Raw genomic sequence first — 18,167 nt, 5'->3', positions numbered from 1 at the left:
AGCCTTCCCTAACCACGTGGCTTGTTCAAATGAAGATAATGGCTCTCCTGCTCCTCTTAATCTCCCTGAGCACAGGGCTATAAACCACTCCAGGTCAGGGAGGAGGGTCTAATCTGCCTAAAACCCCAGCTGAGACCCACATGCCAGCCCACCCGTGCGAAGTTAACCCTTCCCGGCAGCGCCCGCCCATGGGCAGCTGAGCGCAGCCTGGGAACGGAGCAGGTCACTCTGGAAGGCGGTTTCCAAAGCACACACACATGCACAGGCACCTATACATGCATATATATACACCTGTATGTGCATATAGGTGCTCCTCCCACTCTTCCTTCCTCCCCGATGGCTTTGCACCCAGGGCATTTGCACGGGGCACCTGCTAGGACTGCAGGCGGACGGGGTGGAAGGTTTTTGCAGGCGGACGGGGTGGAAGGTTTTTGCTCAGTTTGGTTGGCGCCACAGAGAATGACTCATTTACGCATGCACGGTCTGCTGATACAGCGGAGCGCAAACGGAGGGGCAGCCGTCTGTAACACGCCCCGAGAGCCGTGTCCACCCCTTTGCAAAACACTCGATACGGCCAGTGCCAGATAGGTTGGAAATCTCAAGGCCACCTGAACTAGGTGCTGCTTTAATATAGCAGAGAGATTTTTGGCTCATACACCAGCACATCTCCTATATCGACCATGAAAGACATGATACTTCAAAGACGCACAAATAATCACTTTTTTGGTGCATTCCACCAGCATCGTTAGGCAAATGTCCATAAATACCCTTCTCACATATCTTGTCTCGCTGAGCTTATTCTCGTCTCCCTGGCAACTGTCAGATGATGTATAATGCTGGCAGGGATTAGCCCCAATGAGCCTGGTAACCCTGTGTAAATTCCTGCTCTGTGAAGAAACCTGGCCAGATGCTCTTCTTTCCTGGTAACATTTAAGTGTTGCCATAAATAATATTAAACACAAGAACCTTGCAGTAAACGTGAGTAAGAATGAGAACCAATACGCTGCTTTTTAAGTGGTAGTATTTGTCTTGTCCTCCAAATAGGTTTGAGACGTGGATATACTTGGTGTCTCACAGCTTGACAAGTAAAGCTGTATTTTGAATCAGCGCTTAAGAGAAGGCTTGTGCTGAAAACTTGGCCTCTAATATCTTTATCTCCTTTGTCCCTCGGTGCCAGTGGGGATCATGCTGGGAAACTCCAAATCCCCACAAGAGCTTAACAAACCTGTGCTTTCCTTTCTTTCTTTAACCTATTAACTTCTGAAAGCTAGCCTGGATGCAGGTCAGCACTGGAAATCTGTGTCCGATACCAGTTGCACCAAGACGTGCTGCTGAGCGAGCGGCTGTCGGCGGCGTCCCGCTGCCCTGCCTCGGGCAGGCGGTGCAGAGCATCGGGGCGGGCGAGCACAACCCAGCGCCGCGAGCTTTCTGCCAGTGCAGCGTTCCTCGGGGTGAAACACCCTGCCTGGGCCTGCTGAGAAGAACTTGCCGTTTGTCCCGTTTGCCCGGCCCAGCCTTTCCCAGGCCACCACCACGCGCGGTGCTGAGACCTGTCCCCGCTCAGGAACGCACCGTATCGCAAGGCAGAGTGCGTTGGAGGTGGCGTTAGGGGCCGAGGTGCTCGCAGAGCACCTGCGACAGTGACATGTTTAACTACTTGTTTCTTCTTTGATCCATTTGCGTCTTTGTGGTGTCCCAGCTTGGTGGGGGGATCTGGTCTAATTCAACAAGACCCCAAAAAATCTTTGAGCAAGGCCAAGGAAGAAGAAACTAAAAGACAGCGTCAGCCTCAGCAGCAAAACCAAACGCACTGCAGCAGAAGTCAGAGGTATTGCTGTAACTGTTCAGCACCAGAGCTCCCGGGCCCAGCTGTGTCCATACGGGAATTCAGTGAGGGCAAGGGCTGGTCTGACTGCTCCAGCTAGGGGGATCGGGGGGACCAGGGCTGCGGCATCGCTCCGGGACGGAGGTGGCACAGCAGCCGAGTCGGGGCGATGAAGCCGGTGTGAGCAGGGTGGCAGCAGGCAGAGGAAAGCCCGAGCCGCGGCACAGCCTGGCTTGCAGCGATGCCCAGTTTCCTTGCAGACCCGTTTGCTCCCCCAGGGCCAGCGCCTGGCTCGTCGCACGAAGGGCGGGAGGGGAGGAGGGGGTCCACGGTATTTCATATCAGAGGGTGAAGTTGAACGGCCACAGCAGTTTGGTTGCATTTTAGCTGGTCTTGTTCCTTCTTTAGGGCCATAAAGCACACACGCAAGGTACACATGGCAAAGTGTCAGCAGCCCTGACGGCTGCTTAAAAGCACCGCAGCCAAAACCCCACAGCGTTTTCCCCATCCTTTCCCCAAAAGCAGGAGCAAGTGAACCTTGCAGCGAAGGCAGAGCCATACCCAGACGCTGCCAACCTGCAGCTTTCCCCGCCCCGGGAGCGCCGGCACGGAGCCGTGCAGCAGAGCTCAGGAGCAACATGTCCGTGTGTGCGCTGCTCTCCCCCAGCCGAATTGCTTCCCCTGCTAAGCAGAGACCCTGAGCTCATTTTCTCCACTTTGATGCCCACCAGCAAGCAGCACTGACCCGACCTGTCTGGCTGGCTGTGGGTGAAGGCAGCAGCCTTCGCGGCATCAGACAGAGCAGCTCTCCGGGGCCCGCACACAGGGGACAGGCTGCAAATTCCCACGGTGCCTGTCGAGGTGACGTCCCCGAGCCGAGACCTCCTGCCCGGCCTGCCGTCCCCGCGGCCCAGCCCCGGGCTGCAGACACCGCGCGGGAGCTGCAGGTCGCTCCCGCTCCCCGTCTGACAGAGCGGCTCTCCTCACCCAGCGCGAGCGCATCCCCTGCTCGGGGACAGCTTGGCAGAGCGTGGCTGCGGTATCTGAGACGCGATCTGCCGTATGTGCTGCACCCGCCTTGTTTTTCAGCGGAGTTTGCTATCCGCATCCGCTTGCTTCATTTTTTATTTCCAAGTGCAGCTTTTTGTAGGACTGAAAGTACCAAAATGACAGAGTTTGCCAAAAGCTGTTATTTAAAGAAATCCATGCAAGAACTCTTGAAAAGCTGGGCTGTGGGAGGAGGAGGTTTGAGGAGAGATCCGCTTGCTGGTTTCGGGACTCCCACGCCAGCCGCAGACTCTGGCCACAGCAAGTCCCCAGGGGAGCGTCTCACTTGCCAGGCTGACGCTGCAGACAAGATCGGGTCACCTACCAAAGCGCTCAGCAGCTTCCCAGAAGCTGGGATACAGGTGCTCTTAAGAAAACTCATCTTAGACTTGCATACACCTGCTGCAGCATAATCCAGCCATAATCAGGCTGGAAGCTGCTACTACCTATTGGCCACTAACCATCGCTGCAGCAGCATATACTGCTCTGAAGTCTAAGCCCATCCTGAGCTATCTACGATTTAAAGCCCTAATCCCAGCGGTGCTTACAGCCACGGCATAGCCCAAAAAGGTAAACAATTACTGCGGCATCTGCTGCCCTGAGTCACATGCTGAACCGCAGCAGAAACGTGGAGAAAGGCTGGGCTCAGACCGACAAGTGCGCATGTGCCTGCTGCATACAGCAAAGTGGAGATCTGTATTTGACTTCAGCAGATAAGAGTGCTGGTGTTATTACTAGCACATCATAATTATCTTTTGTTGGCAGGCACCAAGATCAAGGTCTGCCTTGTGTTAAAAGTCTGCAAAACCTTATGCTCCAAGCGGATCTTCTCATGGTGCCAAGAAAGAGCTCAGGGCTGTGGGGAGTCTGCTGAAGGAGCACAGGGAGAAGTATTCCCATGCTACGTTAACTGGGATGTCTAGAAGCTTTTTGCCTGTAGGTATCTAGCACACTTCTGTGGTAAGCTGTGTTCAGAGTGACTGAGATCAAATACTACCTGACCAAGAAATATTTTGAAGTAAAGGGTTATCTAACAGCTCCACAGCCATCCTTTAGGAAAGTAGATTTGGACCTTTGTATTTAAGCATTGCAACTGTGACCTACTGACATGTGGGTTATTCCAGCTCTGAAAGACTTGCTCATTTTTATTGCGCTCCCCTTTCATTAATGACACCTATCAGGGACAAAAATCCTCTAGTGAGGAGAAACCTTTAACTGAACTAAGCTTGAAGCTGGAGCTCCCATCCTGGCCATGGCTCACTACACGGTTGCCATGTGGCAGCTTTTTGTGGAAAAACAAGTTTTACCGCATCAGTGATGAGAAATAAGCCTTCTGCACAGCACATCTTCCATCTTACTATAGTCAAGGCAAAGTCCAAAATAGACTTCTTAGCTCTCCGTTCTCAGGGTTTTGAAAGAAGTTGGTCAAGTTGTGAAAGAAATGAGTCGCTGTCAGTTGAGCACTGTTTTGCAGAAATGGGCTGCTGGAAGTTATCGGCAGTCAGACTTGGCAGGGATTTAAAAGCTAACAAAGCATCTCCCAGTCAATCTACCATAAAGTTTAAGTATATGTCTAGCCTTTAGAAAATGTTTTCTCCATTTTCCTCTCAAGGCTTAAGAGATACAGACCTACAGGTTTTAAGCCAACTCCTTGAATTTTGGCACAGCTTTTTGGCACCTCTCCATTTCACAGGTATGGGAAGGGACTGCTACGTTTCCAAGCAGTCGCGGGCATGTTTGCAGGTGCAAGTTCAAGCATCAGGTCTAAATACACTGGGAAAGCTTCTGCTTTGAATACTACTACTCAAATCTAGAAGATCATATCATAAGTTTAACAAGGTGTACGGGTGCAGATTTCAAGAGGAGGTGAGGATTCACACCCCCACCCCTTTACTGCTTACACACCAACACACATCAGATATCCCAGACAGAACTCTGTCCTGCTTCTTTAAAATAAGGGAGATGTCAGAGCACTCAATGCCGGAGTAAGAGACTGCAAGAAACTCCATTACTGCGTCTTGCTTTCAGGCACAGACATTTGAGTTTGAACACATCCCAGGTTTTAAATCTTAGACTAAAACAATTTAATTAAAACAAATAAATTCAAGAATGGAGCTTTGCTGTCCTGACTTCTGGCTACCAGGGGAAAGGCAGCTGAGCCTCTCAGGAGAGAAGTAAGCTGTATTTCTCGTCTTCTCTACCACAATAAGCCTGACTTTTTTTGTTTTTCCCAAAGGTTTTAAAAATCATGGTAAGTCTTCATGTTTCCAGTACATCAGCTGTTTCCAAATTAATCAGGCATTTTATATTTCACTAGGCTATCATCTGGCCCACACCTATGGCTCACTAGACATTTACTGGAAGAAATATTTTTCATCCTTTGGCTTGAGTAAAAAAGTCAGACTGAGCTCAAATAAATCTTGATTAAAAGCCCACGTCAAAGGTCATTTCTCCAAAATGCTCTATATATCCATCTATCCAGGGGGCTACACTGCAGAGCTCCAGAAACCACAGCCCCAGGCACAGGTTTGGGGTGTTCGTTATTAACTGAAGGTCCCAGATCCCCTTGTGACATGCCAAAATCCAGTTGTGCTCCCTCTGAAGCTAACGTGATGGCTCCCCTCGGCTACACCACACTTGTGCCTTGACTCAGTTTAAGCCGTATGCCGCCCTTCTGCTCCCGTTTACAGCTGGGTAACCAAAGCGCAGAGCAGTGAATGCCCCATTCCAGGCTGCGTGTGGCACCTCTACGGAATTACAGTGCCCTGCTGGGGTGACGCTTTACTCCTCCTTAACCAGGAGTCGAGTTTGCTGCCAGCAATCCCTGTGCTCAGCCGTCCCTGCAGAGACGGAGGGCAGAAGCCAGCCCGAAGAGCCACTGTACAGGTCTATCGCCTCCCACATTTCTGCAAGCAGAACTTGCGTACAGAGAATAAGAGCAACCACCGTGCGCTTGTTAGCGTTGCACGTCCTCCAGGCACACTTTGTCCTCTGAGCCATCTCCAGCGTTAATTTATCGCCGCGTGCAAACCAGCAGCCTCCAGCGCTCCCTCCCGCAGAAAGCCGGCTGAGTCATTTTCCCACACGCTGTATTTTCCTCTCCACAAGAGCCAAATGCTTAGGTCAGGCAGAAACCGAGTAAAGAGGGAGGTTCATACTTCAGCACCTCCTGAAACACCTGCACAACCCGCCTCTCCTGGTAAAGCTATTTCTTTCAAATAATGCATCTCGAAACACCTACAGCCAGAGGTGCCCCATAGGGCACACACAAGCATCCTTGCTTCTGCACCAGACAGCACAGCTCCTACTCATGCAAGATGATTTAACCTAATGTGTTTGGCCTCAGCCAAACAATCATCTGAGTAAACAGTTGCTGACAATCAAGATGAGGACTACCAACATGCATTCTTCTCCTTGGCCTTTGTCAAGGCACTCAGATGTTTGCTATGCAAACTGGTTCTCTCATATCAGCTGGCTTTATAGGAAGGAAAAAAAAAGGCTATTAGATAGCCAGAAAACCCCAACTATCCTCTTTCATGCTTTACTTCATGATGCAGCAAAAGTTCACTATCAGTATTAAAAGGATTTTTCAAGGACACCTGCAAATAAAAAAAATAGCAGTACCTTATTGTGCCTCGGTGCTAGCAGCAGTCTCCAACAGCGCTCCAGCTCTCCACCAGCAGAAACACGGAAAGCCACCAAAACCAGCCGTCACAACCACTTCTCCACCAAAACCAGGCAATCCAGCTCCAGGCTGAGCCATGCTCATGGGTTCTGGCCACTTTCCACCGAGGCAACTGAGCGTCTTTACTCCAACAGCACAGCTGCATCTCAGGAGGGCAACACAAGCCCAACCCCACCTAAAAAAGCCCCCAGCTGCTACCTGCTCTCTTTTATACCCACCTCCCAGTGCCCCTCAGGTGCGAGGCCTCCAGGCTGAAGGTGCATTGACTCATTGCTGCCCCCAAGAGCTCTCTGCATCACTGGGATGTGCTGGGGGAAACCGTCTCGCACTCTTGGTTTGTTTTATTCCAAAACTCTGGTCAACATGGAGCAGAGCAGTTCTGGTCGAAGGACACAGTGCACATTTCCTGTTTATGCTACAGAAGGGAAAAACTGGAGGGAAAGGAAGACAAATTGGGGGCAAAGAATTTTCACCCTCACCTGGGGAATAAAATGCCATTTATTTCCAAAATCCCTATGACTGGAACAAGAAGTGCAAATCTCCCCATGACACGCCACCGCCCTCCTTTGCCTCACAAAGTCCTCTCTAAGTAGGTTTAATGCTACAGCCATGAGACTGCTCCTATCAGTAATATCTCCTGAGCCTGATGCCTATGAAAGCGCAATCGCAGTCCCGCTTCTCTCTAGTCTCCTAGCTGTGTGAAGACCGAGCAGGTGACAGGGGAGTGGGCTGGCAGCGGTACGGCAGGTTGCAGAGAGAAGCTCCCGAGCAGAAGGAAATCTGGGTGAGGGAGTGACCCTTACCCACGGGAGCCGAGCGCCCAGCGCACGCGCCCTGGCTACTGCTGCTGAACACAGCTGCCAGCCTGCGGAGAGCTACGGCATATATAGTAGCTATCTATTACATATTGCCAGCCTAGTGCTCTTGCAGTGCTTAGAAATCCAAATAGTCTAAAAATATCCCATGGGATCAATGCTAACAGTGCCTGTTGGATTCTTGCACATTTTGGAAGTGTTGCGGGTTTCAAAAGTCCTCCTTTTCCCACGCAACCTCTCCAGACAGGGCTGGCTCCCGCATCAGGAGCAGGCTACTGCACAGCTTAGGTAGCTAAATATTCCCACACCTGAAAAGCAACCGGGGGGGGGGGTAAGGCAGGGAGAGGAGGATTCGACCCCACTGTGTCACCTGGCAGAGGCGGGGACGACGCTGCCCCTCGCCCGGGGTGCACGGCACCCCCCGCTCGGGGTGATCTGCCCGGCACGTAGAGCCACGGAAAGGGGTGCTCTGGGGAAAACGTAGGCAGGACTTTCGTTGTGCACTCAGAGTGCGTGATTGCTGGTTCCTGATGAAGTGAATCGTGCGCTGTTGCTTTTCTTTATTAGTGCGGTAGAGTTGCGTTGAGCTGCTCGTTCACGGGGCCGTTCGCGCCCGCGTTGTTGGGGCCATCGATCGGGGAACCCCTTCTCTGGCCGTATAAAGCAGCAGATGTAATCTGGAGCCCTAGAAGGTAGCCAGCAGCAAACACCACGCGCTCGCTGCTGCCCGAGCGCTTTCCCAAAGAGAGTGATGCCGCCATGAACGGTTTAAAGTCGACCTGAATTAAAAGCTTTGGTTAAAAATCTCCCAGGGATTCCAACGCTGGGCAACCTCTGCACGTGCAAAACATAGACAGTTGCTCATGATTCGGTGTGCCAGGGACTGGAAAATAGCCGTGGCCTCACCACTTTCTCGGCATAGGTCGGTTAGCCCAAAAACCTGCCTTCCTGCGGCTGCTGCGGGCTCCAGGGCGCCGGGCTGCTCCTGGGCATCCCCGGTCCCAGCACACCTCTTCCTTGCCTCTTCCCTTCCTCTTCAAGGTGACTCTGCCTCAAAACACAGTTGGATTAACATACTTTTATTTAATATTCCAAAGCAAGATGTTTGTAGTTTCCTCCTTCACTTGATTTTCAGTAGCCCAAGACGTTATTTTACCATCTTCGCTGAGAAGAGCTGGGAATTCAGGACCCTCAAGCCAGGCGAGCCAGTGATTAGTGCTGCGAAGTGTTAATGGCACCACCCGGGGAACGGGGACTCCCTTCAGCTCAGCTAGTAGCAAATTAATAAAAGGGGTAACAGGCTCTCCTGGGTGCTACAAATTTAGCACTAATTAGGAGCTCTCTTCTTTTTCTTAGCTATTTTAGCCAAGTAAATCTTGAATATCCTTTGTTAATTTGTATCGCCTTGTTTGTAAAAGCACATAATCTGGAAACACTGATTTCTTCACCCAGCTAGTTTCCATCCATTGGATTTTTTTCCATTCTCTTTTTCTTTCTGACATGATTTTATAACACAACATTTTTCCTGCACTTAGTTTTATTTAGCAAACCTTCCCCCAGAAGAGGGTTTTCTTTGAATGAGACTGACCTACAGGCCTTAAATTTCTCACAGTCCATCCAAAGCTTTACAAAGAGCCTCTCCATGCAAGCATCAACGCTCTGGCTTCTTCTGTCTTCCAGGCATTTAACCTCATGGAGCTATTGTAACTGGTAAGCCACATTTTTCTGCCAAATAGTTGCCCAGATTTGTGTATTTTAGCACTTCAGAATGAATCACTAGAGAAACTTATTAGAGTTACACTGAAGAAGAAGCCCTTAATTAGCACAGAGGCCAAAATATGCTCCCACTCTTCCTTCTTGCTTTGCCCAAATCTCATCTAAACCTTGCCTGAAGTCCAGAAAACACATTTCGACAGCCCCTTTAATATATCTAATTCTGAATTGATGGCTACAGTTTTATAGGTATGTTTCAAACTGCCTGGTGGGTGTGTTGGCTAATTTGCCTATACCCAGGAAATTAATCCCTTCTTAATTACAGAGGAAAGCTATGATGTTGGGCAATATATGTCTGCCTTTCCAAAAAGAATATTACTTTTCTCTAGCAAAATCAATGCATCACTCAATGACTGACATAACGACAAAAGGTTTTAACTTCTAATGTATAGGAAAACGCTGATGGGGAAGAGAGAGCACTACAGTTTGCATGACAGTAAAGCTCGACTGGCTGAGGCAGAAGAAACTTGCTTCAGTTCAACAGACAAGAAAGCCACAGCTCCCCTGAGCAATAAAGGGAAAAGGTAGCTAGAAGGCTAGCTCTTCTGAAGACACCAAGTGAAAGAGCATGTTATAAGTAATCAGTCAATAGTGGGCTCAGGCTTTAAAACACACATGTGCACATGCACCACCTATAGCAGTGTGGAGAACCTAAGTAGTCACCGTACTGAAATACATGTCCCAGAACCTGGGGAATACTGGATGCTATCAAGGTGGCTTTCCACAAAGTCATGCAAATTTACATGAAAAATCTAGACTTTATGATCAGTTGGGAGGGGTAATTTGGCAGCAGTATTAGTGACCTCTGAAGCAAAAGTAGCATGGAAACCCCACTGCTCTAAAAGGGGGTTTCTATGTCCAGAGTCCCACTCAGAAGATTTTGTCTTGTAATGATGAAAACTGCAATCTTTGCAAAAATGGAGCCTAATGCATCAGCCATTTCCCTATCTAGAAAAACCGGATGAGGCCTTTTCATCACTCTCCTATGGATGGAAACAGATGATATAGTGATTCCTGTTTATTTCTGTTGGCTGTTGGTCAAGGATGGTATATTCTGCACTCTATGAGGCTAAAGAAAGCATTATTTTTACTCTTCCCTATTGCATGAGATAGGATGTGAATGGTTTAAACTGACAGGACACCATAACTTGCACCATCTGCATTAGGGCTTTTAATGCTAGCCATAAGGGAGCCCTTTCTTCCCTTCATCTGGGATATAACCATGGGAATAATATGTGTGAGTGTGAAAGCTGAGTAGTAAGTAGATAAATCTGAAATGATGATAGGAAGCTGGTGAATACAAACATTGCAGTCCTGCAAGCAGTACAGCACTGGAAAGGACCTTCGAGGTCAGTTCATTTCCCTGCTGTCATAGGCAGCCCTCTGAAAGAGGCTGAGAAAGGCATCCCATGCCATCACAAAATTCATTTCTGCCTCCGTTCCTCCTATTGTAATGGTTCAGGAGGAGAAATCCTACTGCAGCTGCCTGGAAACTCAGAAATCTTCCCATTTCCAGTCTCAGTATACTCTCAGCCAGTTTATTCACATCAGTTCTTCTGCCAAAATTGTGCTTCTGCTTAAATAGCACTTCTCCCTTCTGTGTGCTTATCCTTGATGTATTTATAGGGACTTCTCTCTCAGCATGCACTGCATGAGATTAAACACACCATCCTCTTTTAGTCTCCTTTCACATAACAGACTTTCCGTGCTCTGGATCCCCCTTGCAGCCCTTCCCTTCACCTGCTCCAGTCTGAGCACAGGGACCAGATTTAGCAACAGCAGTCTAGATATCGAAGTGCAGGAACTTTTTACAATGCCTTTAACACTCCCCTGTTTCTTAGTGCTATGTGATATACTTGTACTCTCTGTACATTATCATAGTTCTAGCATATAAATTACGTTATACAATTAAGCATCAAATACGGATGTGTCATATCAGCTGGTACCACTTGCAGCCTTTGGGAGCGGGGTCAGCAGCTTGCAGGCAAAAGCCTTTGGCGCTTTTCATCTGGTGCTTTTTCATCCCTGTTAGCTCCTGTAGGATATTTCAGCATGAAGATGTTTCTTCACAAAAAAAGAAAAGTGAATCATTCACAAAAAGCACAATTCATCCATCTTCTTTAATGTCACCAATTAATAGCTGCTTGCAGGGAGAAAAATAACCAGACCCTTCCTATAGTGCTCTGCTATTGTTATATTCTGTGTATTCGGCTTGTGCAAGAAAGCTGTAATAAATAAATAAATGAGGCGGGGGGACATGCGAAGCCAAGTGATGTGTGGCTTGAAAGAAGAGGCAAAGACCAGCTATAGCCCAGGATAGGAGGGGAAGGAAAAATCAATTAGTAGACAAGATCGTTTTTTATTGCTGGAAACGAGTTCTTGTTCCGTGAGAAATCTGTGCCTAAGTATAGTGAAACCTGAAGGAGGCTAATTAAGCAGAAACCCATCCATTTGTGCCATCTCATAAGGGATTTGTCATAAAAAAACCTTATGTTCTCTTACAAGCCTAAACAAGTGTGTTCGCCATGTAAAAATCCGGCATAAAGCTGCCCGGAGAGCAGTTAGCGTGTCTGCGCTGCCGCTTACGGAGGCCGTCTGCAGCTGGCATCCCCCGAGACGGAGCTCTCCCCGGCTGCCCTTGCCGTAAGGAAGAGCCGCGTGGCGGCTGGGCTCGACGCCTGACCAGCACGAGCTTCTCCCCAGCGCGGCCTCCGCAGGCTTCCGCGCCGCTGCCCGAGCGGGGCCCCGCGCAGCAGTAGCGCCCGTTCCCGGGGGTCCGTCCCGCGGGCAGGGGGTGGGTAACCCCCCCCCCCGGTAACACGGCCGGTCTCTCCTCGCAGGCGTCGGAGGTGGAGCGGCAGCTCTCCCTGCAGGTCCACGCGCTCCGGGAGGATTTCCGGGAGAAGAGCTCCTCGAGCAGCCAGCACATCGTGCGGCTCGAGAGCCTCCAGGCCGAGGTGAGTGCGCGCTCGGCTCCCGCGGCGGCTCGGCCTCGCTCCTTCGGCAGCACCGCCGCTCTTTGGGCGTGGGGAACCCCTCCGGGCCCGGAGCTCCCACCCGGCCAGGTGAAGGATGCCAGCCGCGCGGGGTGCAAGCGCTGGCGGCTCCCTCCTCTCCTGCTTTTCTTTTCCCTAAGCTAATGGCCGTGTGTGACAGAGCTACAGGACGATCCTGTTCGTCCCCCCAAAACAGCCTGCGGAGCTACTGTGTCCCAGCACAGCCGCCGTGCGAGGGCCCCCCCCCCCCCCCCCCCCCCGCCGCGCGTGCTGCCGATGGCCGGAGCCCCCGTGCCCCGGGAGGTCCCGCAGGCCGCTCTCGCGCTGGTACATCAGCGGGGGCCGTACGAGCTTCCTTCCTCCTCCCGACCCTGATGGGGGTGGATGGGGACCTCTTGGGCAGGAACGTGGGGGGCGAAGATGGCCAGCTCTACAGCCTTGCTGCCTTTTTTTTTTCTTTTAAGCTGTCTGGAAGAGTTTTTCCTAAAATCTTTCCATTTCTTCTTCTCTCCCGCTCCCCACCTGCTCCCCGCTGGTCCCCTCGCCTTCTCTCCCCTCCCCTCGGCGCCGAGCAGCAGGTCCTCGAAGTAAGTACGGCGGCTGGGGGGGCTCTGGCCGCGTGGGGGTCACCCTCTCCCTGCATGCCTCCGCCCGCCGGCGCCCGTCTCACGCTGTCCGGGTCCCCTTCCCCTCGTGTCCTTCCCCGGGCCAGGCCCCCGCAGCAGAGCCGTGGTTTTCTTCCACACGGTCATTCACAGGCGTTCATCACTGGCTTTGGCAGCAAATACTGCCTCTCCGTGCGATGCGTCTCTATGTCACACCTCTGTTTTTCTCGCGCCCCTTCTCCCCAGCCCACACAAATCATGACGGTGGTGGGAAGAGACATCTCAGAAACCATTAGTCACCTGAGAGCACTTCGAACGCGTACAGCAGCCTTTGCGCAGCACGGAGAGCAAGGCCACGTGCTCGGCTAACACGCTTTCATCTAGCCAAAGGTTTTACCCCCCCCGGACAAACGTGCGGTTCCTTATTTCTCCAGGCCGGCCGGCCGTCGTGGTAACGCGTGGCCGGGGAGGAGCAGCACGCTGTGCGCGCAGCCATAGCGCGGGGGCTGCCAGGCAGCCAGGAGCCGCGAGGGGCGTTTGGGGGAGACCCTGGACCAAACCATAGCGCGGGGGCTGCGAGGCAGCCAGGAGCCGCGAGGGGCGTTTGGGGGAGATCCTGGACCAAACCATAGCGCGGGGGCTGCGAGGCAGCCAGGAGCCGCGAGGGGCGTTTGGGGGAGATCCTGGACCAAACCATAGCGCGGGGGCTGCCAGGCAGCCAGGAGCCGCGAGGGGCGTTTGGGGGAGACCCTGGACCACAGGGAGCGGTTGGTGCCGCTTCACGGGGGAAGCAGAGACGTGGGGCTGCGGAGCCGGAGCGGAGGAGGCAGCTGGGGCAGAGCTGGGTGCGGAGGGTGCTGCAGTACCGAGGGTCCGTGCAAGCGAGAGCTGAGTCAGGGTCCATCGAAAACGAGAGGCACAGTGCGAGAAAAGAGGGCGAAGAGAAGCGAAAGGTTAGTCAAGGCACTTAACGGCGGTTTGAAGTGCCTTCCTCAGTTATCTCCTAAACTATCCGAGCTCGGAGAAGCAGCCTGGGAAGCGGCAAAGGGGCCGGATCCCAAACAGGCCGGGGAAGCAGGGAAGGTTGAGTTAGGCTGTGCTCTGCGAGCGGCGAGGAGGCCACGGGAACACCTGGGTGTCCTGCCGCGGGACCGGTAAAGCCAGCCCCCAAAGGGCCTCTGGCACCGGCCTGGGAAACGGCTCCTTTTCCTCAGTTAGGCGAGCCGTGACCTTGGCTAGCGCTGATTCATCCCGCGCGCCGTCGCCGGCGAAGCGCGGCGCAGAGGTGCTGCTTGGCACGCCGTCCCCCTCCACCTGAAACTGCTGCCCTTGGCAATTAAAAGACCTGAACCAATTTAAAGGCAGCTCATCACTGGGAGGCTATAAATAACCATGGCACAGAAAAGAGCCTTCACGAGGAAAAAGACAAATCCGCAGTGGGATTTTTCCTGGCAAACGCAGCAATTAAGAGGAGGCACGCGGGGAGCGGGGACCCCGAGGCGCGGGAACCCGGGGCAGGACCGGGGGCCACGTAGTCCCTTCAGACAGCCCCAAGGGGGTGGTGGCAGCCGGGCTGCTTCCCCTGGCCTCCCGCGGTCTAGGCCCAGCCAGTGCCGCAGCCCTGCCCCACGGCAGCCCCGTCCTTGCCCTCCGCACCTTGAGGAGGGGGGAACGTCCTTTCGGGCTCCTCTTGAGCTTTAAGCCGCACACGGAGCTACTGTTTCTCTCCCACGCAGGTACGGCACGTGTACGCGCATCCTCTTGTTTCTCTGCTTCATTCCTCTCATCGGAAGGTGGTTTCCCTCGCTCTGCTCCCCGGCAGGCGCGGGGTGCAGCACTGACTCTCCTTCCCCTCAGATCAAGATGCTGACGGACAGAAAGCGGGAGCTGGAGCATCGCCTCAGCGCCATGATGGAGGAGAACGACCTGCTGCAGGGCACCGTGGAGGAGCTGCAGGACCGCGTGCTGGTGCTGGAGAGGCAAAGCCACGACAAGGACCTGCAGGTGAGCAGCCCCGCCGCCGGAGAAGGGGAACTGGGCCTGGGGTCGGACCAACCACTGGACTAGTCAGGAATTTGGAGACAGAACAACTGGAAGAGTAAAATGGCGCATCAAAGCTTGGGAGCAAGCAAGATCCTGGCGTTGCCCATAGGGATGGACAGCAGGAAACGCGACGGGGCCTCTGGAAAGACAAGAGGGAGCTGGGAGGGAGAACTGAGCAAAGGAGGGAAATGAGAAAACATGTAAAAGGAAGCGGAAAACTGCTTGCAGTTCATCTTACTGATCTCTTATTTTAATAGCAGCACTGGCTCCAGAAGGGGCTTCTTCAGACAGCGCTAGCCCAGAAGGCAGTAACCGGCCTCAGAGCTGTTCCCGCTCGGATGGGTTGCCAGCGAGCCGCACGGTGTTCACGGCCATGTGTCGTGAAATGCCATTCTCCGGGAACAGGCTGGTGTGCCAGCGTTATCGGGCATCTCAGTGGAGAGCGGGACTTTACAGCTTCTCCCCTGCGGGTTCATCCCGCTCGGTGCAGCTCTACTCGCTTCCACAAAGAGACGTTGAAGCTGACCGTGCTTGCCCTGGCGTTAAGTGATTATATAGGCACAGCTTAAGTACTTGGGTTGGTTTTAAATGCTCAGTCGTGCCAAGGGCCCTCCCATTCCTGTGTGCAAGGGGCGCTCCCTTCCCCCCAGTCAGCATTTATGAAGGTGGCCTTCCACCCAAACATCACCTAAGCCCTTTTCCTCTCCAAAACAGCCCCTGAATCCTTTTTGCGCTCCTCAGAGAACTGAGGAACCTGTGAGTGTGCCAGATTACATGGTCCTCTCCAGTGTCCACCACCCCTGGGGCGCTCATCTCTGCTGGGTTTGTGTGAGCGCTACTCATGCAGCAGCCAGTTGCACCCCGCGCTTGCTCACCGGCCCCACTCCCACACCAGTAGCTTCTGGCCCTTCACAGCAGTGACTGTTCCCACCTAGACAAATCGTAATTTAGTACTTACAGAATTCTGCAGTCCTCTGACCACAGATAAACTCCAAAACAAATCAGTGCCCACGCTGGATCTTGAGTGTTTCAAGCACTCAAGTAACTCAGCTTTCAAAACGGTGAAACATGGGTTTAGGAGTTTTGACATCTGAATTTGGGGTGTTAGGATTTAGCTGATTGGAATTTTTATATATATGTGTGTGTGTGTGTGTGTGTATGTATATATTTGCATATCTATATCTTTTGAAACACTTGTGCACATATTACTTTTCGTTTTGGATTCATTTCCTGCTGTGCTACTTTTAGCAAATTTTCTTAACTGAGTCCCAAGTTCTTCACAACGTTCCTCATTTTAGCCCTGATTAATGCAGTAATTTCATCTTTCAGCATGTTATGAAGCCTAAGCAGTGTTTAATAACATCTGAGGATTGTCAAGATCCAATAACTAGTAAAACCAGTCAAGACTGCTGTTAGTAGGCCTTTTCTTTTTTTTTTTAAACTTGGCCTACTACCGTTAGTTCCTTCCAGCTGGAAACCCTCTTTAGTGCCACCCATTCCTTCCTCTCAGTCCTTCTCAAGCAGAGATCCTCCCAGTCCGTATCTTCTCCACTAACATTCATTTTTTCTTCTGCTTCTTTGGCGAATTGCTCGGTTTCCTCTGGAAGCTGCACCAGAGCCAGCTGGAGCTGCAGGAGGTGCGGCTGTCCTATCGGCAGCTGCAGGGGAAGGTCGAAGAGCTCAGCGAGGAGCGAAGTCTCCAAAACTTCAACACAACCAGCACATCCCTGCTTTCCGAGATCGAGCAGAGCATGGAGGCGGAGGAGCTGGAACAAGAACGGGAACAGGTATTTACACTCCTGCCTGCTGGGAAAACACTTGAACCTCTGTGGCTAGGCCCTGGAGGACCTGCATGGTGGCTTTTCCACAGCTCGCCCTCAGAAGGAGGGCACGGTAATGCAAACTGGACACTGACCACTGCGTCTGCAAAGCTGCCCTTGACGGCAGCGGGGAAACCCACCAGGGTAACCCATGCCTTAGCCACACCAAGAGTTGTTCTCCGTGCAACACCACTGCCTGCACATTCCCCTAAGCGTACGGGACACGGCAGCACCACACCTGCAGGGAAAGAAAGGGCCCCTAGAGAAGAGGGAGAGACAGTTTAATGCATTGGCTCTGCATCCATTTCAAAGCCAGCAAAGTAAACTAGATGAATATTGGCATGCTTCAGCAATCACACGCATCGTTACGCCGTAGGAGGAGACTCTCTGTGGCCTTGACGTCGTGGGCTAACGTCAGGCTCTCTCGTTGCAGCTAAGGTTGCAACTCTGGGAAGCTTACTGCCAAGTGCGGTACCTCTGCTCCCACCTCCGCGGGAACGACAGCGCAGACTCCGCGGTCTCCACAGACTCTTCCATGGATGAGTCTTCAGAAACCTCATCAGCCAAAGACGTCCCAGCTGGCAGCCTACGTGCAGCTCTCAGTGAGCTGAAAAGACTGATACAAAACGTGCTGGATGGGGCAGACTCCACGGTAAGTGGCTCGGCACGGGGAGAGCTTGTCGTGCATGCCCCTTCGCCCAGTGCTGGACCTTGCCGGGGAGGGCTCCGGCTGGATCCTGAAGTCCCGGGTCTCTCAGAACGCCTCCGTGGCCCACAAGGTGGGATATCACAGCATACAACCTGCTTCGTGTGTCTCAACTGGTCAGCAAAGAGCCAAACTGGCTCATGGGATTTTGGCAGGCAGTGGTCAGACCACCAAAAGTTTCAGTGTTACCCACGCATGCAACCCTCACGGGTCTGGGAGTCACTCTGGGAAATTAGGGAAGTAGGCTTTCCTCAAGGTTTGCAGTAAATCAGTTTTCCACCTGGAAATATTGCAGACAGTCTTATAAATCACAGTGCAGTTATTCTGGACATGATTTTCCTAAGCATTTTTTTTCAGCAGTGGTTTCACAAAACCATTGTGGCCACTACATGGGTAGGTTCTGCCGCTGTGAACTAAGGTTGGGTACAGATGTTCCTGTGAGAGTTGCCAGAAGCGACTCTGTTGCAGGCAAAGGATTTTGGGGTGCTCAGCGGTGTCCGCTGTGGGGCACAGCACCCCGGGGTCACCACCAAACAGACAGCAGAGCCCTGCTGAGTCAGGGGAGGAGGGAAGACATGGAGGACCACCCAGCACCCACAAGAGTGCAGGATTAAGAGAAAACATCTGGCCTTTTGGGATGGCTCAAAATCAGGCCTATTTCCACCATCCCTAAGTTGAGCGCGTTCTCCATAGCACTTATCTCGGAGGCCGTGCTCAGGCCCTGGAACTGCAGGCACGGGTGGGAACACTCACCCTCTCCATCAGCGCATCTGTAGCAGCTGATAAAAAGGCAGAGCATGGAGATTAAGTTGTATTTGTTAAAGAAAAAGAGTTTTGCAAAAGGTCTACAAA

At 52.2% G+C, this 18,167-nt stretch overlaps 1 protein-coding gene across 1 annotated transcript in view; it reads left to right on the top strand.

The window, feature by feature from the left end:
* Positions 1–18,167, top strand: part of BICDL1 (BICD family like cargo adaptor 1) — a 43,653-nt gene that overhangs the window by 14,876 nt on the left and 10,610 nt on the right. The window contains exons 3-6 of the mRNA XM_064522280.1: positions 11,986–12,102; positions 14,604–14,750; positions 16,397–16,576; positions 17,043–17,261. Coding sequence (XP_064378350.1) covers positions 11,986–12,102; positions 14,604–14,750; positions 16,397–16,576; positions 17,043–17,261 — 663 coding nt within the window. The remainder of the gene's footprint in view (positions 1–11,985; positions 12,103–14,603; positions 14,751–16,396; positions 16,577–17,042; positions 17,262–18,167) is intronic.

Source organism: Dromaius novaehollandiae, chromosome 17, assembly GCF_036370855.1.
Source record: "Dromaius novaehollandiae isolate bDroNov1 chromosome 17, bDroNov1.hap1, whole genome shotgun sequence".
NCBI classification, from domain to species: Eukaryota; Metazoa; Chordata; class Aves; order Casuariiformes; family Dromaiidae; genus Dromaius; species Dromaius novaehollandiae.
The sequence above is the reverse complement of the archived record's forward strand: the minus strand, read 5'-3'. Positions and strand labels throughout refer to the sequence as shown.